The following is a 27,077-nucleotide window of genomic DNA, read 5'->3' as shown; positions in this document are numbered from 1 at the left end:
CCTTCGTCACAAAACGATTATAACATGACAACGTAACATCCGGATTTGCCGATGACTGGCCCGAAAACAGCCCCGATAAAGGGCAACAAATTGCGAATCCGAATGGCAAGTGTGTGCGTGTCTCATTTGCGGTGCGGACGCGTCTGTGGAGCGCCGCTTCACCAAAGTCCACGGCAACTTTCACGGGATTTTCCGGCTGCCAGCAGGGCGTCATGTGTCGTCAGCAAACGCACGGGCTCGAAGAGTTCCCCGTCGTTCCCATAGCATCTCTTTTCGCTCATTTAGGTGAACGATGGGATCCGGCTCCCGTCCTAGAGCTGTTTTAATTTTTTCTGCAACTTAATGCAAGACAGAATGATAGGATGGTCTCGGTCTGCAGTGCGCGAAAAGATGAGTGACAGCTGGGGGGAAAGCAGCATTTGAATGCGTTTTAACAATTGTGACAACATAAAGGCAAAATCTGCAGAATTAAGCTGTCATGCCACAAAAAACCTTCACAGACATGAGAACTGTGCATCCAATAGTTCAGTTGGCAGAAAAAAGAAGCGCCACCCAGGCTCTCAATCCAGTGTTTGTTCTTCCAAACAGGAAAACACTTCCAAAACTGTAGGACAGAGAATGTGCTTCATTCCAAGAACATTCCAACACTATCTAAATTCCTCATGAAAACAGTACTACACTCTCTGTCATCTCAATAACATCAGAACAGACTGAATGCATGTGAAGCACAGATGAGATGGGAACTACAGGGAATTTCCTGAATTACAGGGAATGTGAAGAGATATTGTGACAGTGATATGTGGATAGACAGAAATGAGAAATATGAAAGGTGAAGTATTGGTTAAATAGTAAAATAAGTAATAACATTGATTAATATGATGTGAATTTATTGGTGTGAGCTTGACACTGAAAATGTATACAGAAAAAAACAAGCTTATGCTGCTGAATTGAAGTGCACTTTGATACAAAATGTGAGTGTTTAGTGTTGGATATCAACATTTCGTAAATGTTCACACAAAAGACGCTACTCAGCTGGTTTCGGTAGGGAATCAGCCATGTCGACAAATGTTATGAATAATATAAAACATGAGTAGCTCTTGGACACTTTTATTTTGTCAAAGTAGCTCTCCGAGGCAAAAAGGTTGGAGACCCCTGCCTTAGATAGACCACTTTCTCATGTGACACAGGGTTATGTGTTAGGATCAGTGATCCTGAGTTCGGGGAAGCGGACCCACAGATGCGGACACCACACCAAAAGTTCGGATCAGGAACAAAGGGAACAAAGGTTTATTTTCACGTTAGGAAAACAAGGAACACAGGTGAGCTGGGTCGGGAACGTCGGTGCGGATGGGACCGAATCCGTCACGGCTGATGAGGGCGAGCGGCCGGCGTGGTAACTGGAAGCAGGCAGATCGTGTAGAGCAACGAAGAATACGGAACTGTCTGGCGAAGACTGGTGGGATGAGCCGGGGTTTAAATGCCTCCAGCTGACCAGTCGTAAATGGCTGATGAGCTGCAGGTGTGTGGAGAAGATGATGGCAACTGGAATCCGGTAACCACGCCCCTTCAGGAATGACAGCACAGGTAGGGGGAACACAGAGAGAAAAACAGAGGAGAGCAAAAACACATAACAAACATAGCGATCACGATCGGCTCCTGACATTATGCAGTTCAGTATTACTTGTACTACTTGTTTGACATGTTCCCGTTCTGTGACATGGAGTGAGATGCAGGCTGATTAGTTAGTAGAGGCATATACTGTGAAATTTTTCTACTTGGCTCTTCATAGCCATTAAGAATTTTCTGCAGCTCTGTGTTATTGTAAACTATTTTTTTCGCAGCAGAAGCACCTTCAGTAGCTTCACTGTCGCTTATCACAACTGGACTTGTATCAATGTCATCTTGTATTACTTCAACACTTCATATACATAGCATGGCAAACATCAACAATATCTTTTAACTCTAGCAAGTGTGCCATACCTTGATCCTCGGAATCTAATAATGGCTTACTGTTCATGAAGCTGCAAATGTACTCGAAACATCGCTCCTCATCATTAGAGTTGGGAAGAGACTGGTCCCATCCTGGTTCTGGGCCCATCGACTTGGCAATCTTGACAGTTCATTTGCAGAGAGAGCGAGCAGGTCCTTCTTGATGGTCCAACCAAGCTTTTCCTCTCACTGGCTGCCATGGCTGCTTCCCTATTCCTTGTACTTGGTCACACAGTCCAGTGACGTTATACAGTCTCTGTCCTAAATGAGCGTTGGACAGTGGAAACATGGATTCTTCATCCGATGTATTAGTTGATGGCATTAGACGACCTCTACACAGGATGGCACTCGCTGGTCGCATCAGGTAGGTCCAAGAATTCAGAATACTGGATCAGCTTCGGGCCATTCGGCGAAAGTGATCTCTGACGAGCCCCCACAAATCTGTTACAGGTATCGTGGCTGACACCATGTAAAAGGATTATGTTTTCTGCCAAGCAGATCAAAACAAATGAGACAGGCACTTGACATCTGTATTGCTTCACCTCACTCAGTAGAATGAGGGAAATCAATACAAAAACAATTCACACTACTGTGATCACACATAAGTGGGTGTCACACTGGGTATTGTCAGGTAAGCAAAGAGTGTATTGATATACAGTATATTTTACACACAGGCGCCTAAGTATTTTGGGGATGGGAATTACCTAAAATACCTCTGTTGTAGCATCGTTAATTCGGTGAAATTGCTCTCAAACTACCTAAGCTGCTTTGGACATATTGATAACAAAAATACAGCCACTGGGAGCCTCTTTGTGGAGCTACCTGAACTACTTCCTCCATTCTTCTGGAGAAGGACAAAAAGGAAAGAAAATAAGATAAGGGAAGTTACTATGCAACAGTTACAATACAGTGCAGAATGAAACGAGAACGAGAAATCACCTATACTAGTGCAATAGAAAAGAAACGTGCAAGAATGCAAGCAGATAATAAGTACACACAATAAGGGGTACGAAGTACATTCAATAGGGGAACAGTACATGACAGTACAAATACATAAGGAGGACAAGGGTGCAAAGTGCAAAATGTGCATCTGGCTGGGAGGTATGAGTAATTACCATCTATACAACAACAGCATACACGAATGTATATATGATATACAGCAGCGTGTTGTGCGATATACTATACAGTGGCAGTGAAACAGTTTGGGGGGCCTCAGATCCCTTTGTCCCCACCGTCCCTCCCCGACCTGAGGTAGATTTATGTTAAAGTCCGATGGCCACAGGGAGGAAAGATTTCCTGTGGCGTTCAGTAGTACACCTGGGGGGAATGAGTCTATTACTGAAAATGCTTTTGTATGAGGCCAGCACCAGGTGGAGAGGGTGAGAGTCATTGTTCATGATGCTACGTAGCTTGCGCAGCATCCTCCTCTCCAACACACGCTCCAACAAATCAAGTTCAACCCCCAGGACGGAGCTAGCCTTCATGACGATCTGATTGATCCTGTTGGCGTCTTGCTGACATTGCCCTACTGCCCCAACACACCACCGCGAAGAAGATGGCACTGGCAACCACAGACTGGTAAAACATTCTCAGCATGGTGTTTCATACATTGAAGGACCGCAGTTTCCTCAGGAAGTAGAGTCGACTCTGTCCCTTCTTGTACACTGCTTCAGCATTCTTAGACCAGTCCAGTTTGTTGTCCAAATGGACTCCCAGGTATTTGTATACCTGCACTGAGTCCACAGTCACCCCATTGATGGACACAGGTGTAGGGGGTGACTTGGTCTTGCAGAGGTCCACCACCAGCTCCTTAGTTTTGTCAGTGTTGAGCTGCAGGTGATTCAGCTCACACCACTCCACGAAGGATTCCACTGTCCCTGTACTCCTCATCCTGCCCGTCGGTGATACAGCCCACTATTGCGAGGTATCTAAGAACTTCTGCCCGTCGCAGGACTCCGAGCATAGTTCGAAGTCGGAGGTGTACAGGGTGAACAGGAATGGTGATAGGACCGTACCCTGTGGGGCCCCAGTATTGCACACCACAGTGTCAGACACACATCCCTGCAGCGTGACAAACTGCGGCCGACCTGTCAGATAGTCAACTATCCAGGAGGCCAGCGGAGAGTCTACCTGCATTGCCGACAGCTTACAGCAGGGCAGACGGTGTTGAATGCACTGGAAAAGTCGAAGAACATGACTCTCACAGTGCTGCAAGGCCTGTCCAGATGGGCATAGGCACAGTGAAGCAGGAAGATGATGGCGTCCTCTACTCCCAGTTTCGGCTGATAGGCAAACTGGAGAGGGTCCAGTGACGGTTTGACCAGGGGCCAAAGGAGTGACAGGACCAGTCTCTCCAAGGACTTCATCAGGTGGGACCTCAGCGCAACCGGTCTGTAGTCATTGAGGCTGCTGGGACGTGACTTCTTCGGTACTGGAACTAGGAGGAGGATAGCAGGTATGGTGTTGTTGTGGGGGAATGGTGGTGGAGGGGAGTCAGCATGGCAGGAGGGTTGAGTGGGGTTGATGGCTGAAGAGCTGGAGGAGTGGACAATGGGCCTCTCGTCAAATCTATTGAAGAACAGGTTTAACTCCTGCTGACTGGCTACCGGTCCTCATGCCGCTCCACACCTCCCTCAGGTTGTTTTGCTGAAGCTTTCGCTCTAGCCCCCTCCTGTACGTGTCCTTGCCCTGTTGGATCTTCTCCTTCAGCAGCCTCTGGACGTGCTTCATATAACCGACACGTGCTTCAAGAGGGCCATGATGTCTCTGGTCACCCAAGGTGTGTTGTTGGGGAAGCAGTGTGGTATCTACACATCTACTATCTACACAGAAGTTGATGTACCATGTTACACAGTCTGCTAGATCATCAATGTCCTCTCCATGCAAGTCACAGAACACGTCCCAGTCGGTAACCTCAAAGCAACCCTGCAGAGTCTCATTAGCCACCTGTGACCATCTCCTCACCATCCTTGTAGTCACAGGATCAGGTTATAAATAAATAAGACCATTTAGCAGACGATTTTATCCAAAGCGACTTAGATTACATTACCACCCAGAGTTACAGAGGGGGGAGAAATTGAGGGTTCAGTGCCTTGCTCAGGGGCACCTCGGCAGGGACTCGAGCCGGCGATCCTCTGGTACCCAGGCGGAAGCTATACCCACTATATACCAATTTTACCCACTAAGCCACTGCCTCCCATGTTATGAACAGACCTTCCCAGTGGAGGAAGGGCCACGGGCCACGGATCTGTATGCCTGTATGCCTCCTTAACATTGGCATATAGCAGGTCCAGTGTTTTGTTGTCTCTGGTTGGACAGTCCACAAACTGCTTGAACGTGGGCAGGGTCGCAGCCAGAGAGACATGATTGAAGTCCCCAGATATCGTGATGAAAGCGTCCGGGTGCCGGTTCTGGGATCTTGCCACGGATGAGTGGATGAAGTCACTCCCGAGCGACGCGCTCCCTGAGGGAGGAAAGTAAACAGACAAGAGGATAACATGTGAGAACTCAAGCGGTAAATAATACGACTCACAGCGAGCAATTTAATGTCCGGGCTACACAAACGTTATTTCACGGTGACATGACCAGGATTACACCATTTGTTGTTAATAAATACAGCAAGTCCCCCACCTTTTCACTTGCCACTCTCTCTGTGAATCCTGTCCGCCCAAAAAGTCTGGAGGCCATCGACATTCACGTTGGAGTCAGGGATGTCCTCGTGGAGCCATGTCTCTGTGAAACACAAAACACTGCTCTCAAGATACACCCGCTGAGTCCTCACCAAGACCGCTAGCTCGTCCGTCTTGTTAGCTAGCGATCTCACGTTCCCCATGGTGATCCAAAGAAGATACGGTTTGTATCTCCGTTTTTTCTCTCGTTGTTTCACCCCAGCCTTACATCCCCTGTACTTCCTTTTCAACTCCTTGGGGATTTCGGGCTTTTCCCTTGCCAACGCGGTCAGCCGAAGAGAAACCAGCTGACAGCGCATATATACAAAGACTTGGTCGTAGTGTTGGGCAAAGACGGCCATGCGGTTGAGAAGAAGTGTCCCAAAAATTAGGAAAACAGAGACCACTTTCCACAGCATTGTGATGTGATGTTAGGGTATCACTAGTCAACCCTAACGTAACTGATTAGGCAACTAAAAACACATAACTTTAATTAATTAATAGAAAAACAGCTAAAGGCTAGAAAGAGAGAGGGAGTTACTGTTGCTGGCTGCCGCTTGCACAGCGCCGGAACTGGGAGCTCAGCACTTACATGTGACAGCCCTGTTGTAGGGGAGAGAGTGAATCAAATGACATGTGCATGTATCTACTACAGTGGACACCATGTCGTATCATAGTCAATACACTGTTAGTTGGACTTTAAATGTGTCCTCTGGCTACTGCAATGACCTTGGCTTCATTTTCTTCCGACGTTCCTCATGGCGCTCAGCTGAACGGTCAGATAGTTGTTAGCTGTTTGAAATTAAACCCACATAACCATGTTAGGCTTGATTGAATACATGTTGTTTGTTTAAAAAAAAACTTCACGTGACTTATTACTGCAGAGAAACAAAGTATTGTGTTCATGATCAGCTAAGGAGATAACAACTCAAGTGCTGTGAGAGTGGAGCAGAATCAGATGTTTTTCCGAGGACCTCCATTATTCCAGTGTTGATTAGAAATAGAACAAACAAAATGTTCCCAGGCTAAACTGTAAACATATCCAGTCTGAGCCACAGTTTTTAACACAGTAATCGCTTTTCTAAAGGTCTTCAAGTCGTTTTACTATCTACTTTGTAATGATCCAATAACTACAACATGATTTATAACATATTTTATGACACACCCTGCTTTGGATGAAGGATCATACTTCTCACATACAGTTGAAGAATAATGTCAGAGATCCCAGTCAGTCATCCGATTTTTACATCCTGTAATTGATTCTGAATTTCAATAGTTGATGTACATGACGATGAGGCAGCATAGGAAAAGCCTCTTTAATGAAATTTGCGGAACAAGAATGTTTTGTTGCGGCTGTATTCCACTGACTTCATAATAAACCCCTGCACATTCACTTACAGTATTCAATTAAGTTAATTTATTTCAATAAACCCCTGCACGTTTTTAACACTTTATTCATCAGTAATCATTTAGTTAGCTTATTTAATTTAGTCTGTTATTAATTTAATTATTCGCCGAGCTGCTGTTCCTACATGTTGTTTTAAATATGTTGTTTTAAATGTTGTTTCTTGTTGTCTTTTTTATGTTACATGTACGCACCTAGGACCAGAGCAAATTCCTCTAAAGTTTAAACTTAATTGGCGAATAAAGCTATTCTGATTCTGATTCTGATTCTGATGTGTCATAAACCACACACACTGACTGATATGTGACCTGAAGTTCTTTTATTTACCTATGTTGAAACGCACTTATTGGAAGTCGCTTTGGATAAATGATCGTAATGTAATGTCATGTCATATGCAAATTCCTGTCTTGTGTCTGTATGTGTCTCATTGTTATAAAGTTACAGCAAATGCACATGCGGTGAATATACGAGCATCTTCAGGTAATTGTGTTCAGTGTCTTTGCTGTAGTTTCACTCCACAGGAGGTCAACACTCATTAACTGCTCATATATATTGTTATGTTGATTTGTAGGATTGTAAGCATCACCTGTGTGATTTCCTCTACACCAGAGGTTTTCGACAGGGGATCTGCGGAGGTACTGCAGGGGGGGTGGCAAAATTTGTGGTTGATTAGACAATTTTTTACATTTTGAAAAAAATTTTTTAAAGGTCTTTACATACACATTCACGTGTATCCATTAACATGAATCCAACATATCGTAGCAAACGGATACATGGAGGCAGAATTTGTTATCTTTCAGTCAGCAATGCACACATTCACGCAGTGGTCTCCAACAGGTCGCTCGCAACCCGGTTCTGCGTAGCACGCAAAAGGTTCAAAGAATACGTACATTTGACAACACAACGTCACCTGGTAAAGCTGTTTAAATTTATATCCAATCACATTCACAGACATCCTGCCCCCTTTTGTCACAAAACAATAAGCCAATCAGCTGTCAGGCCAACAAATGACGCTGCTGTCATGTTTGGTTACGTGACAGCGTAACATTCGGCTAGCAAGCGCACGATAACTGCCCCGAAAATAGCCCTAAAAAGGCAACATATTATTCAATGAGGAATTAAACATTTTTATGAATTTCAATGACAAGTGTGTCTCATTTGTGGTGCGAACACGTGTGTGGAGTGCCACTTCACCAAAGTCCACAGCAATCTTTCACGGGACTTTCCGGCTGCTAGCAGGGCGTCAGGTGTCGTTAGCGGACGAACCGGCTCAAAGAAGAAAGAAAGGTACTTTATTCATCCCCTAGGGGAAATTATGTTTCCTCACTCAGTTGTTATTTTTCCACATGCATCAGTTGTTGCCCAAGGGCTCGCCTCGGCAGTGCCCAGGAGATGTGCTGGCATCCCTCCAGCTACCTACCTGCCCATCTTCCCTTGTTTGGTCCGAGTGTGATTCGAACCGGTGACCCTCCAGCTTCCAGCCAAGTACACTGCAGACTGGGCCACTGCTGCCCCCTGCTGGCTCTTTTAGGTGAATGATGGGAGCCCGCTCCGGTCCCAGAGCCATTTTTATTTTTTCTGCAACTTATACAAGACAGCATGATAGGATGGTCTTCTCCGTGCCATGAACACGGGGAAGACTGAACGTTTGAACTGATGTTGTGACGTTCGACCAATTCACGCAAAGACAGACAAGGATCATAATATCAAGCAGGGAGGGGCGGGGTGTGCTGACCAGTACAGGCACAGAGCAGGACAGAGAGAAGCAGAGATGAGTGACAGCTGGAAAAAAGCAGCATTTGGATGCATTTTTACAGTTGTAACAACATAAAGGCAGAATGCAAAATTAATCTGTCACGTCGAGCAGGGTCCACAAAAAACCTTCACAGACATGAGAACTGTGCATCCAATAGTTCAGTTGGGAGATAAAAGAAGCTCCACCCAGGCTCTCAATCCAGTGTATGTTTTTCCAAACAGGAAAACAGTCGACAGTGAACGTGCTTCGCTGCAACAACATTCCAAAACTATTTTAATTCCTCATGAAAATAGTTCCACACTCTCTGTCATCTCAATAACATCAGAACAGACTGAATGTATGTAAAGTACAGATGGTATGGGAACTACATGGAACCTGAATTACAGGGAATGTGAAGGGAAATTGGGACAGTGATATATTGTGATGTCATGAGAGGTCGTGTCATAGAGGGGAGATACATCCCCTCCCAGTGACTGCAGCAAGGACTACAGACCATCATGGCATCCATTAAAAGACTACAAAACCCATAAGCAGCAGGGCAGTCAGGACAAAGGTTGCTGCCCAGCTGAACCATATGAGCTTATTGTCCCAGTGAGGGAGCTTAAAGTAAAGTGAACAGTGTACTTGAGAGGGAGACAAGCTCTGAGGTGCACAGAGAGAAGCAGTTCTTTTATGTTATGTTTAGTGATGGCGAGATGGAGCTTCATGAAGCATTGAAGCTTTCCATCCAATTCCATCCAAACACACCGGCTGACGCTTCACAGCGCTTCATTTGCTCTACTGTGCTATCAAGTGGACAATAAATGTAAAACAGGCAGTGATTGTATTGACACCATGGATTTGGTGTTTGAGGGTCAGCGAAATGCAATCGATGCCCCCGGCTGATGTGCGGCTCGGCTCGAGTGGTCACTGATTTTCCTCTGGTGTACTAGGTTTTCATATTGTAAAATAAACATCTAAAATGCACAGGTGTATATTTGGCAATACAGACAAAAAGCGGTCCGAGTTCAATGTAATATTTCTTCACATATAATTTGTCATCACGCGATCTAGACGAATGTCTCTAATAACGTTAATGTTCCAAACAACAAACATTCTAATGTGCGTGCGCAGTCTGTGTCAGTGTTACTGACAGAAGCACCATGGATGTAGGAAAGCGTAAAACTAAACGAAAATATGAAGATGAACACCAGAGGTTTTGCGCTGCTGCGCTGTTGTCTCTCTGTCTCCCGAGGTCGTCTGATTATGGGATGTGCTGGTCTCTTTGAACATTCTTTATTAGTTGATCTTTGAGCACTTTACCCGTGGGTTATCATCATCATTATCTTGTGTTGTGTTGTGTGTTGCGTGTTGGTGACGTATGTGGTGACATTCGAAGCCTCGCGAACCTGCAGTACCACGTGACTGATTCAAGAGCAGCTGGTCGCGAGTTTGGCGTGCGATTCGACACAAAAGGGGCAGCAGCAATGCACCTAATCTCCCGCTTCGTAAATCAGTCACATAGTACTGCAGGTTCGCGAGGCTTCGAACGCCACCACATACGTCACCAACATGCAAAACCTCTGGTGTTCATCTTCATATTCTGTCAGTAACACTCTGAGACTGTGCGCGCACATCAGAATGTTTAGAACATTAACGTAACTTAGAGACATCCGTCAAGATTGCGTGATGACAAATTATATGTGAAGAAATATTACATTGAAATCAGACAGCTTTTTGTCTGTATTGCCAAATGTAGACCTATGAATTTTAGATGTTTATTTTACAATATGAAAATCTTGTACACCAGAGAAAAATCAGTGAGCACTCGAGCCGAGCCGCACGTCAGCCGGGGAACGACTGCGTTTCGCTGCCCCTCATATCTCGAATCGAGCGGCAAACCCGCTTCGAATGTCACCACATACGTCACAATGACACACGCTTCGCCAAAATCTTCCTGGATTACTCGAAACATGCTTCGAAGCCTCGACACAAAAGGACACATCACTACTGAATAGACTGAATTTAAGTTGAAAAGCAAAGCCTGTCTGTCCTCATTTCCTGCACTCACACCTCTAAAGCTCCAAGAGAAAAGCTCCCTACCTCTCAAGACATCACAATATGGACAGACGGATAATGTGAAATATGAAAGGTAAACTATTAGTTAAAATGTAAAATAAGTAACTAATAATATAAAAACATTATAACATTGTTTTGTTTTCTATGAGATTAATATGGTGTGAATTCATCAGTGTGAGCTTGACACTGAAAATGTATACAGAAAAAAACAAGCTCATGCTGAATTGCAAGTGCAAAGTGCATTTTGATACAAAATGTGAGTGTTGGATATCAACATTTTGTAAATGTTCAGTCAAAAGACGCTTATTCAGCTGGCTTGGGTTGAGACCACTGCATTAAGGATAGTGATGTGTCCTTTCGTGTCCAGGCTTCGAAGCGTGTGTCGAATAATCCAGGAAGATTTTTGCGAAGCGCGTATCAAGGTGTGTGATGGTGACGTATGTGGAAACGTTCGAAGCCTCGCAAACCTGTCGTACCACGTGACTGATTCAGGAGCTGGTTCGTGGGTTTGGTGCGTGATTCGAGATGTGAGCGAAACGCAATAGATCCCATGGATGTACAGCAACTCTCTGGGTTCCTGCTCCTGTTTAGTGTTTGAAGCTTTCACTCAGTCCAAGCAATTCCATAAAGTCAATTTGGCTCAAGGTACCTCCTATGAGACTCAAAGCCTGTGTTTCACCCTGACGGTCCCCTATTAGATGTGAAAACCACAGGCTCATGTTATAGTCCAGGTTACAGGGGGACTCTTACTCACACACTAACAAGACAAACTCTGTTAACATGGAAATTCCAATTATTCAGAACAAATGTTGCAGTGGTGCTTACACTGCTGTCATTGACAGCAGCTCATCTCTGAAGGGCACTGCAGGAAACACAAATTTAACAGAATCTAACAGGGCTGCAAGACAACCTGCCTATGGATAATCACACATACACAGGTTGTCTTGCATAATTGCATTTATATATACACATATAAAGCTTATATACACTATGTCCCAACTGAAAAAAAACAGCATAGACCAGCATGAAACTCATACTGGTCTACACTGGTTAATGCAGATGGTCAACCAACACAACTTTGCTGGGTAGCTGGTTGATGAGCATCACTGTTACTGCTGGTCAAGCATATCTCATGATAATCGATCAACAGTTCAACTATGTAGTGAGATTTACAATTCAATAATGTACATTTCTAGCCATGTAGTTACAGAAAATGAAACTTAAATAAGTTTATCAAGAGGGATGGAACCGTATTGAAATCCTTTTTACTGAAGTACTTTTTACATTTAATCATCAAAAAGACTTGAATATACAGCATCTCCCTGAACAAAATCCAGCATATTAGATCAAATAAATGTTTTTCTCCGTGTTCTCCACCACTCCTCCCTGATTGCCATATTCTGACTTTTCTGTAAAAATGTATCGTAAAATAATATGGGCGCCCATAAAATAATATGGGCGAGGCAAATAGTGTAAAGCAAAAAAGACACACAACAACGTTTTACGGTTTACTCCATTACCCATAAGCCACTGCGAGTGGCAGGAACACTATTACGCTTCCTAGGTTTGTTGTCTGCTCCCCTTCACCCTGAATAGTTGCTTGTCATAACGGTGTGAGCTCAATAAAGTGTTTGGTTGAATACGTGTACGTTTTCAGTGAATCATTATTTGGCAGGATGTTCGGCGTCATTTCCAGCTCAAAGTTACGACACAAAACAAACTTCTCTGAAGGCGATAGTTTTTAATTGTCCAGGAAATTTAGTGCGACATTCCGGAAAAGAAGCAAACATGGCTGTGCAGAGCAACGCTGCCTACAAACCGGTGAGCCATGTAATCTTCGACATGGACGGATTGTTGTTAGGTAATATTCACTTTCAATGTGATACCTGCTGTTTGGTGACGTCAGCATGTGTCGGTAAACTCATTCATCTCACACTAAAGACCTGTAACATTTGACCCGTAGAGACAATGTCCTCCTTTAAAAAAATATTAAACAGTGTTGTGCTGATGTATGCACAGTCACGTACAATGAATATAATAATTAAAATAAGTGTGTGTAGCTATCATTTAATTCTAAGTGATTCTGAAGTGACACTTTGCTGTCTTGCTGTATTCCTTCATTACAGACACAGAGCGTCTCTACACTGTGTCCTTCCAGGAGATCTGTGACCGTTTTGGGAAGCGGTACACATGGGAGGTGAAGTCGTCAGTGATGGGGAAGAAAGCTCTGGATGCTGCTCAGATCATCCGGGACGCTCTGGATCTCCCCATGAGCGCAGAGGAGCTCCTGTCTGAGACCAGGCAGATCCAGGAGAAGATCTTCCCGTCTGCCAAACTCATGCCAGGTACGCATCATGTACGGTGACCTGGCCTGACCTGGCCTGACCTGGCATGTGTCTGTGTCATCTGTCCCTCCCTGCTCTGCCCATTCGTTCATTATCTGTGTTTATTTGTTTACCTGACCACCATTTTGAGCCCGCCTGAGCTCCATGTACACTATTTGCTGACTTGCACACTCCATTGCATATGGAGAGTGTGCAAATTGGGAGTAGAAGAAGTTAGAGTAGAAGTGTGTAGTCAGCATACTGAGATACAGCAGAACTCTTGATTAGCTGTATCCACCTGAGTGAGCCTGTCATCACACAGATCTGAGTTCAGTTGTGCGTTGTTAATTATGGAGGCCTGTGTTTACCCAGTGTTAGAATCAGCTGGATTTATATGTTCCATACAACATAAGCTATCAAATAAATCAAACTAATTATTTAATAATCACTGAAAAGATATTCTCTTGCCATGCAAGATGTGTTCTAAACCTCTTTAAATTGCCACTAATTAACTGTTTCAGGTTTAAACTGTGTGAACACTCATTTAATGTATGGAATATATAGAAAGGAAGATGGGAAGATGCAGTAAAACAAATCTGATAATATGTTAAAAGTCAGAATTGGGCGAGAAGAGAAGAAAAAGTTCCATTTAGTTTTTAATCCCTACTGTTTGTTGCATGTGTGTGTTTGTTTGTAGGTGTGGAGAAGCTGGTTCAGCACCTGTTGAAGCACAATGTTCCCGTTGCCGTGGCAACCAGCTCGGCAACAGTGACGTACAAGCTAAAGACAAGTCGTCATGTGGACTTTTTCAATCTGTTCCATCACGTTGTTGTGGGCGACGACCCTGAGGTGAAGAACAGCAAACCTCTCCCTGACTCTTTCCTGGTGTGTGCCGACAGATTCCAGCCTCCAACCTCTCCTGAGACGGTACGGACTGATTCAATGTACCAGCTCCTCTGATCATGAATCCTGTCAATTAATCAAGTGTGTCAACATTTTAGAAGTTGATCTGATCAAGTGTTTGTCTAGTTTGATCTGATATTTATCTTACTCAGTAAAATAAGCGAAAGAGGCTGTGTCACTCCCGAGCCCCTACTCCATGATGGAAAGGGGGGTGGGGATGTGCAATAGAGGGAGAGAAAGCAGGGAGGAAGGAGGTAAAAACAAGAAGTGTTTCCATTTCCAATTTTAACCCTGTGTGCAAAAATCAACATGTCACTGCACCATTTAAGGGTGTTGTCTTGGCTTAAAAAAACGCTGTTAAAACACTTGGATACTGAATTCACACTGAAAGTAGTTATGAAATGCACCACCTTTTTGCAGCCATTTTCAATTGGACTGGTGTGCTCGAGTCATTACCATAGTCTCTGGTGTGTTTTGTGATGTCTTTGCTGCGGGGCGACAATGAGATTTCAGTAATTTAATAATATTTCAATGGTTATACAAACATGCAAGCCTGTGCTGTTATGATAAACCGTGTGTGTGTGTGTGTGTGTGTGTGTGTGTGTGTGTGTGTGTGTGTGTGTGTGTGTGTGTGTGTGTGTGTGTGTGTGTGTGTGTGTGTGTGTGTGTGTGAGAGAGAGACTTCAGCACGTAACGATGCTGCTTCAACACAGCACGCGTATGATTCACGGCCCCGCCCCTCCCCCGCACTTTATTAGCTCTGATCCCTCTGGATCTGTCAGTGCTTTACAGGGATCCACATCATAGAGATCAGCACTCTGCTTAAAAACTGTAAATATGTTACTTCTTTTTATTCACTGCAGCAGAACTTTATGACCTCACAGTGTTTCAGTTTATTTGAAATTTCTGCTTTATAATTTAGTTAGTAGGATTTCTCCGAAAATGATTTTGATAAAACTTCATTTTTAAGTTATGAGACAAGCAAGAAGTGAATCTTATTCAATCTGGACAGTTTCTCCTTATGACAGATCTTTCAGGACATGAATTGTGCTATTTGGTTCCACACTGAAACACATTTTCTGCTTTTTTTCTGGGGGGTTTTCTCAACCCTGTTAATTTTAAAATTCATTTGTTGACAAATCCTTCTACACGATCTACAGTAGCTTGTTTCACTAGAATGTTTATGACCTCTTCCCTCAAGTAAAGCAAGGCAGTGAGTCCTGAAGTATGGGAGATCCACCAGGTGAGGACATGCAAGCGGAGGTGTCTCACTCTGAATATAATGAAAATATTGATTTACACACATCACATCATCTGATTCTGTTCTGGAGTTAACTCTTGCAATTTTAGTCTCATTACAGAATCTTACATGTCATCTGAAACATGTTGATTTATGCCTTAACCAGAGTATTTCATCAGATCAATCATCAATCAGAGTAGAGTTTGTTGTGTGAACATACTAAAGGACAGTTACTCTGCTGGCAGGATGTGTGATGCTTCTCTTACAATATTGATAATGAACTTTCTTAATTCAGTATTCAATTTATCAGGACGTCTATGATTCATTCAGATTAAACCTGAACATTATAGTTTGTTTTTTCCAAGGATCAGAGTAAATGTGTGAAGGTTCCAACAAATGTGTCTTGGCAATAGTGAAAAACTAACAGCTTGTTTCAGCTCATTTCACTACACTGCACTACACAGCATGCAGCTAGTCATTAGACGCTGACCCCAGGGACACACGTGACCTAATACTGTAACTGTTTATACACGCAAACACACACAGGTCTGCCAATCATAAACACTGGCGTCATTTCCACATTCCATAGCAGAGATGAATAAGTGTCCCTCGCTCAGGTAGCCTTGGGCTCCACCATTATTTACAAGATGTAGGCGGGAGGCACAATCTGTCACTGTCACTTATCTATACACAACAATGCATGTTTGATACAAGCATACACACACTTCTACACCATTTTCCCTTTTTTGTATGTATATACGAGTGCATCAGGTTGTCACGGCTTTGTTTGACATCATTTATCAGCATGTATCTTTGTTAGACACTGAGGTTCGCTTTAGAGACACAAGCTTTACCCATTTGTTTGTATTACATTTAGTTTGAGAATCAGTCAGTCAAGCTAAGCAAGCAAGAGCAAATTAGAGCAAATATTTGAAATAAATGTATAAGTCCCCTTGCATGTAAATGTTTGTGCTTGTGTTTGTACCCTGTCCCTCCAGCCCCCGTCAGACCGATCAGCCGTCCCGTATTGTTTTCTATCGCGTGTGTGTGTGTGTGTGTGTGTGTGTGTGTGTGTGTGTGTGTGTGTGTGTGTGTGTGTGTGTGTGTGTGTGTGTGTGTGTGTGTGTGTGTGTGTGTGTGTGTGTGTGTGTGTGTGTGTGTGTGTGTGTGTGTGTGTGTGTGTGTGTGTGTGTGTGTGTGTGTGTGTGTGTGTGTGTGTCAGACTATATAGAATATAGAGTCTGGCCTGCGACTTAGTCTCAGCTTTGGATTTGGCCCACTGTGTATTTGAGTTTGACACCCCTGGTGTAGATTCAGACGCAGTGTGACCATGCAGAAACATGACGTATGAGGAGATCTGCATATCATACAACTGCCTCTAGATCTACTCCCTTGTTTTTTGTAGTTCCAGGATAATGTCTCCTTGTTTCCTGTCCTCTCCTGTTCAGTGTTTGGTGTTTGAAGATGCTCCCAACGGCGTGAAGGCGGCACTGGCGGCAGGCATGCAAGTGGTGATGATCCCCGATGACAACCTGGACCCCAGCCTGACCCAGAAGGCCACACTGCGTTTGAGGAGCATGGAGGAATTTGATCCGCAGCTCTTCGGCCTTCCTGCATACGACTGAGCCCAAAAACTGGCAACCACACAGCAGAAAACCTTCATTGTCCTTAGTGCCCTGATTGTTTCCCAGCACGCATCATCCTGCTGAGATGAGGTTCGCTCTCTGCCAGACTTTAATGAAAGTTAATGTAACTCAGCACTCAGAATAAATACGCTTACCTGCTGCTTAATGGAGAATGGACACACTTTAACATCTCAAACCTCTTCATGTCCTAGTCATTGTTTCGAAGACACTGACTCCTCTCTCATGGCTGTCAGCAGTGTCAATCATCTTTATGTTTGTGCACCAGGTGACATGGACACCAGATACAGAATTCCTGATTTTGCTGAGTGGAAATAGATTCATACAAACCTCCTTTTTAAATTGATCAAATCATATGTTCTATATTTAGTGATTTCTCAATGCAAACAAACTGCACAATGATTTAGTTTGAATAAAAAAAAACCTGCATAAAATGTTTTTTTCCTTTGTTATGGACATCCTTTTTGTTCTGGAGATATTAAGAAAACAGTCTGATGGATCTGTCTCTCCTTGTCATACTTGGGTGCCTCTGTTGAGTTGAACATGTCTTATTGAAATGCACACAGTGTAATCCAGTGTAGAGGCTGTGAGTCATCCTCACCCTTTCATCTGCGCTCTCTACACTTCACGTTCCGCCTGCTGAAGCTGGAGCTGAAGTAGCTCCCTTGGGTGCATGGCTGAAAACCAATTTTCCTCCTTTCCCAAGCACTTCCCCTGTATGAGCTCCTGTCCTTTCATCCTGGAGCAAGGCCATATCACAACCCTAACCGACACACACACGTCTATTTACATTGCATTGCTAGTCTCTCTAGTGCATCATGTCATCAATGTGTGTCTCTAGGTTCCCAAGGCTAAATGATGCTGTGTGAAAGGACATATACCAGTTTTCATTCACTGTATGAGACATGAAATCAGACCCAGAATGATGTTATCCACAGTTCTTGGTCATTAACAAGAAATCATGCAACCCTCTAAATTTGTTATAACCCTTAAAAGCCATAAAATACACTTTTATAATCACCTTGGTGGTATCACTGAATACAGGCCAATTTTCACAAACCAAACAATCACAATTCCCTAAAGAATAAAGATAAACATAAATTGATAATGCAAGTAAAAAAACACCAGGGCAAGTGGAATTTGGTCTCAGCCACTGTATTAAATAAGACGATCTTACCCACAGAATGTGAGATTGACCTTTATGTTTAAAGAAGGCGCAGTTTACTTGAGTTACCAGTAAAAACTTGAACAATTAGAAAAGAACAAAGCTTAAAGCAGGAATCAAAGCCAATGATTGTCTTATTGTTGATATGAGTCATATGAAGGGCAGATGACTGATAGTATCAAAGGTCAGAATTGTATTACACACAAGTGGAGGTTTTCAGGGTATCAACAAAACCACAATGATGTATGAAATCCACCAAACTGCTATAAATCAAACATTTTGTAGACCAATGGAATCCTTCAATGTGACACCAAAACATTGCAAACTTATATTTTAAGATCCTACAATGGTTTACTATTGATTCTATGTGTAAGGAGACCCCGAAGGCAAAGCTGAACAGAACATCAGAAACTTGGAAAAGAGGGAAAATGAGGAGGAATTTGAGTGATGATAATGACACAAAACCTCCTCACAAGCCACACAAATCATCAGCTTTATTTTTGGACCCACTGTAAGGATAAATGTTAGATGAGTGTGTGAGGTCACAACCTGGGACAAGCTTCAAGGTCTGCACACAGCAACCAGAATTGCTATATATATATAATTTGATCAGGAATGAACAGGAGATTTTCTAACAAAGCACATCTCAACGTACGTTTCTATACACACTGTATTCACAATTAATATTTGTCTGCTTATTATAGGATTTATTCAATGATATAAATAAGAGTACAGATGAGCTCTATAAATATGACCTGATATTGAGTGAGGTGAGGACAACATAAGATGTATTTCACACTGATGGTTACTAACAATCCACAGGTGTTTGCTCCTTTATTGTTTAAAGCCTTGACTGGGTTTTGGTTCACCTGTTCCTCATTAGTTTCCCCAATATATGTGTATACCTGCCTGTTGTCCTTCGTTATTTGCCATAGCGTACTTGTTTGACTTGTTGGATGACTGAGATGTTTCCTCAGTTCCTTGTTTTTCCTTGAGGTGATTCACAAGTGCCATGTAAGTTATTCAACCATGTCTGCTATGTGGTGTTCCTTTTCTCCTGTTGTCTTACAGTATGGATCACTTTTTCCCTGCCTGGCTTGGATTTCAGTTTGCTTTATTAATTCTGGACTTCACACCGTGTGGCTACTTGTGCCTATCAATTGTCTTACCCCACTTCTCCCTTGACTTTTGCGTTTTGTTATTGAAGGCTGCTTTTGAACCTTAATTTTTGTATTGGCCTGCACGCTTTCACTCCCCACTTTACCACCAGTTTCCCATGTTCCCCGCCTGACTAAGAGAGCGGATAAAGCCAGATGTAAAACAAGGTCTGTGTCTCTTTGGGATGTTGAAATCAGTGGTGGAGTGACAGCTTGGAACACCAAGATTTTCTCAAGTTCAAGTTAAAGCGTGACTTATCAGTCTTAACAGTCAGGGCTTGACTATGCTGGATGCTTGTGTGCGGTTATGAACACACTACATCTCTGTGCTTAGCCTGAAACTGTCTGAAAGAGAAATAAGCAGCACTGGGAAAATTAAAGAAAACTTGCTGCAGTAAAAGGTTCAAATATATAATTTTCTCTTTAACACAGTGGTGGTGGTGTTGGCCTCCAATCCTTTTCCCAGCTTGTCTGGTTTTGGTTTGGTATGCTGCTATCATTGGTTGGTTGAGGTTGTGCTCTTACAGAGACCCATAAACTTTTCTCCTTTCTCTTTCAAGTGAACGTCTCCCATTCCAGGAGGAGATCTGATACGAACTTGTTTGTGTTTCTTCTTCTCCCTCGGCTGAGCATCCGTTCTAAGAAGTACAATTGCAGTTTTTCCACCTTCCTACTACCTTCCCCTTAAATAGTGTGTCCTCCATTTTTACAGAGGAGACACAGTGAGGTTTCAGAGAAGATAGGCCCCTGCTAGTTTTATCTGATCAATGTAGTTTTTGTGAATGAGGAATTAAAAAGAGTCACGAATGTGAATGACAAGTGTGTGCGTGTCTCATTTGCGGCGCAAACGCGTCTGTGGAGCGCCACCTCACCAAGACAGAATGATAGGATGGACTTCTCCGTGCCATGAACACGGGGAAGACTGAACGTTTGAACTGATGTTGTGACAGTTCGACCAATTCACGCAAAGACAGACAAGGATCATAACATCAAGCAGGGAGGGGCGGGTGTGCTGACCAGTACAGGTACAGAGCAGGGCAGGGAGAAACAGAAATGAGTGACAGCTCGAAAAAAAACAGCATTTGGATGCATTTTTACAGTTATAATAACATAGAGGCAGAATGTAGAATTAATCTGTCACGTCGAGCAGGGTCCACAAAAAACATGAGACATGAGAACTGTGCATCCAATAGTTCAGTTGGAAGACAAAGGAAGCTCCACCCAGGCTCTCAATCCAGTGTATGTTCTTCCAAACAGGAAAACATTCCAAAACTGTACAGAGAACGTGCTTCACTGTGTAGGGGCAAATACCAGTTCTCAGGCATTGAAATTTGCGGCCTACAAAACAAGCCTGAACCACATGGCCAAGGCCAAGCACACGGCCCTCTGTCACAAAACAGAACTACAAGACTACAACACTCACTGTACCTGGGGTCAACCCCCTTTTCACACCTTGACTTACTTGGTTATAAAAAGGCATGCACTACTCGCCCGACTCTCTCAGTTTTCAGATAATGCTCTCCAGCTCAACTCCAAGCAGAAAGGAGACGCAAGGAACTCAAGAATGTGCCCTGGATTTTCCCAAATTCAGCGAACCCCAAGATCTCTCTCTGTTTTACTGCTCCGCCGCTGAAGCCGTTAAAAAACTTCTCCTCTCTCCCTGAACAAAGGCCCAAACTTTGTCTCAGTGAACACCTTTTTCTTTCTCTAAACTTGGGGAGATCCCCTTTGTTTGCTCGACCTGAATCCTGATTACACCCGAGGAAAGAAGCGTTTCCTCCTCTATTCTTCAAATTCCCCGTCGACCAACTACCAGGCCTCCCCACAAGGACCAGGAGAATCCAGGACTTGCAGATCTGCCCTATGATCAACTCATCAGCGCCTGAATCTGTTTAAACCCACGACCCAACTAGATCTTCAACACAACGGACTGCTCAACTACTTCTACTGTGAATTACCACACGGACGTAATTCCACCAAGTAAGGCTTAGATGTCTGGGCAGACAAAGAGTTAGGAAGTGATATTATGTGCATTAGATAGGATACTATGTGTTCTTAACTAAGCTAAATATTACAAGTGTGTTCTTTTAATTTTTCCCCGGGTGCTAATCAACACCGATCGCATGTGCGCCGTTTGTGATTTTGTGTATTGTAAGCATTGCTTTGAGCCACTCTGTCGCCTCACAAGTTACCTGAATCAAGACATAACATTACGATCATTTTGGCAGACGCTTTTATCCAAAGCAACTTACATTACATTACCACCCTTCGCAGAGGGGGGAGCAATTGAGGGTTCGGTGCCTTGCTCAGGGGCACCTCGGCAGGGGCTCAAACCGGCGACCCTCTGGTTCCCAAGCGGAAGCACTACCCACTGAGCCACTGCCTCCCCAAGACTGTCATCCATCCCATCTTCTGCCGTGTTGAGGGGCGGAGCACACTCTCACACACACTGAACTTCTTGGTATTGTTTATGTTTTTCCGGTTTACTCTATTGATGGTAATGACCTTAGTTATTATTGTGAGTAAATAAATCCTTTCATATTTTAACAAGAAGTGTCTGAAATTGTTTGCTCTGAATGTCTGTATGCTTATCAGCCTCTACGCACGTCAAGTTTCACCCTTCTAGACTGATTTCGAGCGCAAAACTAGTCTTTAAATTATTCCCAATTAATTAATTTATTAATTAATTTGATAATTTTAATTGATAATTAAGACTTATGGTGAATCTTTAAGGTTTAGGTCAATTATATGCTATCTTGGTTCCCTGTGCCAACAAACAGGGTGGTGCCCCGAGGACTTTAATTTATTAAAGTAATTAATTTATTATTATTATTATTATTATTTTTTTTTTTTTGATAGCAATCTTTGATAAAGTAATATCACCAACAACTGCAAGACCATTCCAAAACTATTTTAATTCCTCATGAAAATAGTTCCACACTCTCTTTCATCTCACTAACATCAGTACAGACTGAATGTATGTGAAGTACAGATGATTTGGGAACTACAGGGAATTCCCTGAATTACAGGGAATGTGAAGGGAAATTGTGACAGTGATATATTGTGATGTCATGAGAGGTCGTGTCATAGAGGGGAGATACATCCCCTCCCGGTGACTGCAGCAAGAACTACAAACCATCATGGCATCCATTAAAAGACTACAAAACCCATTTGCAGCAAGGCAGTCAAACAAAGGTTGCTGCCCAGCTGAACAATATGAGCTGATCGTCCCAGTGAGGGAGCTAAAAGTAAAGTGAACAGTGTATTTGAGAGGGAGACAAGCTCTGAGGTGCACAGAGAGAAGCAGTTATTTTATGACATAAATAACTGCTTCTCTCAGGCATCCTCACAGTCCGGACTCCGGTCCGGATCCGGACCGAACCACAACTGTCTCTGGACTCTGAGCAAATTATACTTTTCATATGTATTATCTGTATTATCTGTGTTATCTGCGAAACATCGCCACAACGCAACGAGTCAAAATTCTCCGCTATGTCCACATCAAACAGCGCTTTGCATGTCCGACTGTTCCGCTGTCAGTGTGTGTGTCTGTCAACGCTTTGGTCCAATCACATTCAGCATCCCGTCAGCAATTTTTCCCCGACCAACAGTCTGCGAATCAGAGGCTCGGTAGGGCGGGTCTTCGCGGAATACGTCAAGACATTTAACATACAAAAATGTAACATACATCTCGAGGTCAAGGTTTCATTCATTGTTTTTATATGTTTTACATGGCATAACAAGTTAAATAGTCAAAATGAAAATCTAAAAATGATTCAAACTGCTACTGCTGTTGTCAAGATCATATCAAATATTTCCCCAAAAAAATAAAGAAAATTCATTTTTTAAACTCAAAAATAGGGTATATTTTATGTCAGGCATCCTCACAGTCCGGACTCCGGTCCGGATCCGGACCGAACCACAACTGTCTCTGGACTCTGACCCCGCATCCCGTCAGCGTTTTTTCCCCCCACCAACAGTCTGCGAATCAGAGGCTCAGTAGGGCGGGTCTTCGCGGAATACGTCAAGACATGTCTGTGTCAGAAAGAAAAAAAAGTCAGAGCGAGAGTTGACAGTGCACCTAGTTTCAGCTGTACTATAGCTTTCATCAGTTTCATCAGCAGGCAGCTAGTAGTAGAAAATGGCATGTTCAAAGATGACCAGTAAAAGAAAAGTGGACAGCGAAAATCGGCAATTCAAAGATGAATGGACTGAAAGATTTGCGTTCATCCTCCCTCCAGCGAGCACCAAACCAATGTGCCTAATATGCCAAGAAACAGTAGCTCTTGTGAAAGTGGCAATTTGAAACGGCACTATGACACAAAACACAATTATTTTGAAGCAACCTTTCCTCAAAATTCAGCGGTAAGAACCACAAAAAATAAATGGGATGAAAGCATCATATGAAGCTGCAAGCAGGATCCTTGTTACATCCATGTCACAACGAGAAAAGGCAACTGAGACCTCACTCAGAGTGGCTGTGGGTGTTGGCTAAACACAAGAAGCCATTCTCTGATGCAGAAATAATAAAAGAATGCATGACTGAAGTGATGGAGACCATGTTTGAAGGCAAACAAAAAGAGGAAATAACAGCTAAAATCAAGCAAATACCCCTCTCAGACTCCACAGCAACCAGAAGAACTGAAATACTGGCTAGTGATTTGATTAATCAGCTTTGTGCTGGAATCAAAAAAGCACAGTGTATTTCCTTAGCTGTGGATGAGTCCACTGACACCACTGACAATGCTCAGTTGCTGGTGTTTGTGAGATTTTATGATGAGGCAAAAGGGGAGTTTGTTGAAGACGTGTTAGGCCTGATAAACCTCAGTGGACACACAAGGGGGGAAGACATTTATAAAACAATAATGGGAAAGCTGAGTGAAAGAGAGATCGAAGAAGGTGGTGTCAATTGCTACTGATGGAGCTCCAGCCGTGATGGGGAGAGAGAGGACTGGTTCAGCGCCTGAAAGATCACCACCCTGACCTGATCTCATACCACTGCATAATCCACCAATCTGTCATTTGTGCAAATCTTGGAGAAGTGTACTCTGAAATCATGGCAACAGTGATGAGACTCATAAAGTTTTTGAGAGCATCATCCTCACTGCAGCATCGCTTGCTGCGCACATTCCTGACAGAGGTCAATGCAACTTTTAAGGATTTGCTCCTGCACAACAACATCAGATGGCTATGCAAAGGCAAGGTCCTGGAGCGCTTTGGGCCATTAGGAAAGAGCTGCAAGTGTTTCTGTCAGAGCAAAAGAGTGCAAAAGCAAAACAGTTCATGGAATTCATGCAAAATGAAGAAAAACTGGAGATTTTCAAAAAAGTGGCCTACAGGTAAGCTTTTTGAATATTTTGTATCACACACATTTCCTGGATTCCAATGAACACCTTTTTGATACTTCATCATACCCTTTTATTTATTTTTTCCTACAAGAGGGTCTGCTCCACTTCCCCAAACTTTTGGAACAGACCAAAGGAGAAAATTGTCCTCAGAATCATGTTGAATTCCTGGAGAAGCTGATTGAAAACTTCAAGGCTCGCTTTGATGAATTCAGATTAGGACAACAAGTCCTACTGTACATTGAAAACCCATTTCTGGTCAAAAATGTCAAAGAGTTCTCTGCAGAAGCACAACAAATCTTCCCATGGGCCAGTGCTGCTTCTCTGCAAAGTGAGTTGATTGACCTCCAGGAAAACCTTGCACTGAAAGAGGCTGACTGTGACGCTCTGACCTTCTGGACAAAGATGGTTACTGCAGCTAAATTCCCTCTCCTGCACAAGATGGCACTTCACATTCTCACAATGTTTGGCTCAACCTACAGGTGTGAGTCTGCATTCTCAACAATGAACATGGTGAAGAACAAGTACCGCAGCCGACTCACCAATGAACACTTGCATCAGTGTGCATCAGTGTGTCCTGATGGCCAGGCAGACACACTGGGTTAATTACAAGTTTGTCCGTGTGTATTACAAGGGTTAAATTCAGTCTATTCAGTCTTCTCAGGTCAACTTAATACTTGCAGTCAGAAGATAAACAAAACAAAAACACGTATTTGAATCAAAACTCTCTGTCACTGTCTTCTTTGTAACATAACATCAAACAGGGGTACTCAAATACAAATCTTAAAGGTCCTCTTGGCACATCCCTCTTCATGCATCCTGTGCATTGTAGATGATATGATAGTGGCATCTTCTCCATCTTGATTCAATCACCACTTCTCTCAGTGATCCCCTTCCAATGATCACATCATCCAATATCCCTGATGTACCACATGTGATGCATTCAGTCTCTTGATTCCCTCATTGATCCTGAAAACCTCTGGACTTGATATCACTGTCCTGTGATAGATGTTCCACTCAACAACACAGTGCTCTGTATTGTCTCGCATTGTCCACTCATACCAACTGACTCAGCATGTGAACTTTGTACCTCCCCGCTATGGACAGAAGAAGAATCTGATCTTGTCAGTTGTAGATCACCTTAGTTGAAGCTTCCTGAGATCAAAATCTCTATCTCTGTGTCAGCAGACTTCTCTGTATCATAGTTAACCCTTAGACATAGATCACACAATTCTTAATGACAAGCACAGTTAAATGGAAATGAATATGGTCAAACTCAACAGTGTCCACTGAGGTTTGTCAGGCCTAACATGTCTTCAACAAACTCCCCTTTTGCCTCATCATAAAATCTCGCAAACACCAGCAACTGAGCATTGTCAGTGGTGTCAGTGGACTCATCCACAGCTAAGGAAATGCACTGTGCTTATTTGATTCCATCACAAAGCTGATTAATCAAATCACTAGCCAGTATTTCAGTTCTTCTGGTTGCTGTGGAGTCTGAGAGGGGTATTTGCTTGATTTTAGCTGTTATTTCCTCTTTTTGTTTGTCTTCAAACATGGTCTCCATCACTTCATGCATTCTTTTATTATTTCTTCATCAGAGAATGGCTTCTTGTGTTTAGCCAACACCCATGCCACTCTGAGTGAGGACTCAGTTGCCTTTTCTCGTTGTGACATAGATGTAACAAGGATCCTGCTTGCAGCTTCATATGATGCTTTCATCCCATTTATTTTTGTGGTTCTAACCGCTGAATTTTGAGGAAAGGTTGCTTCAAAATAATTGTGTTTTGTGTCATAGTGCCGTTTCAAATTGCCACTCTTCACAAGAGCGACTGTTTCTTGGCATATTAGGCACATTTGGTGCTCGCTGGAGGGAGGATGAACGCAAATCTTTCAGTCCATTCATCTTTGAATTGCCGATTTTCGCTGTCCATTTTTGTTTTACTGGTCATCTTTGAACATGCCATTTTCTACTACTAGCTGCCTGCTGATGAAACTGATGAAAGCTATAGTACAGCTGAAACTAGATGCGCTGTCAACTCTCGCTCTGACTTTTTTTTCTTTCTGACTGTCTTGACGTATTCCACGAAGACCCGACCTACTGAGCCTCTGATTCGCAGACTGTTGGTGGGGGAAAAAAACGCTGACGGGATGCGGGATCAGAGTCCAGAGACAGTTGTGGTTCGGTCCGGATCCGGACCAGAGTCCGGACTGTGAGGATGCCTGACATAAAATATACCCTATTTTTGAGTTTAAAAAATGAATTTTCTTTATTTTTTTGGGGAAATATTTGATATGATCTTGACAACAGCAGTAGCAGTTTCAATCATTTTGTGATTTTCATTTTGACTATTTAACTTGTTATGCCATGTAAAACATATAAAAACAATGAATGAAACCTTGACCTCGAGATGTATGTTCAAT

General features: G+C 43.1%; 1 protein-coding gene across 2 annotated transcripts; it reads left to right on the top strand.

Moving 5' to 3' along the window:
* The first annotated feature begins 12,446 nt into the window (after positions 1–12,446).
* On the top strand, positions 12,447–17,424 carry pudp (pseudouridine 5'-phosphatase). 2 transcript variants are annotated; one of them, XM_076142101.1, is made up of 4 exons: positions 12,447–12,791; positions 13,003–13,221; positions 13,898–14,127; positions 16,792–17,424. In XM_076142101.1, the coding sequence occupies exons 1-4, from the start codon at positions 12,665–12,667 to the stop codon at positions 16,966–16,968; spliced, it is 753 nt and encodes a 250-aa protein (XP_075998216.1). In that variant the 5' UTR covers positions 12,447–12,664; the 3' UTR covers positions 16,969–17,424. The 2 variants fall into 2 exon arrangements, with proteins under 2 accessions (XP_075998216.1, XP_075998297.1); XM_076142182.1 differs by having other exon boundaries at positions 12,449–12,737.
* The last annotated feature ends 9,653 nt before the right edge of the window (positions 17,425–27,077 follow it).

This window comes from Genypterus blacodes, unplaced genomic scaffold (assembly GCF_046128005.1).
Source record: "Genypterus blacodes isolate CSIRO-AG114 ecotype Tasmania unplaced genomic scaffold, CSIRO-AGI_Gbla_v1 ptg000002l_1, whole genome shotgun sequence".
Taxonomy (NCBI): Eukaryota; Metazoa; Chordata; class Actinopteri; order Ophidiiformes; family Ophidiidae; genus Genypterus; species Genypterus blacodes.
Note: the sequence above shows the minus strand (reverse complement) of the source record. Positions and strands in the feature narration are given on the sequence as shown.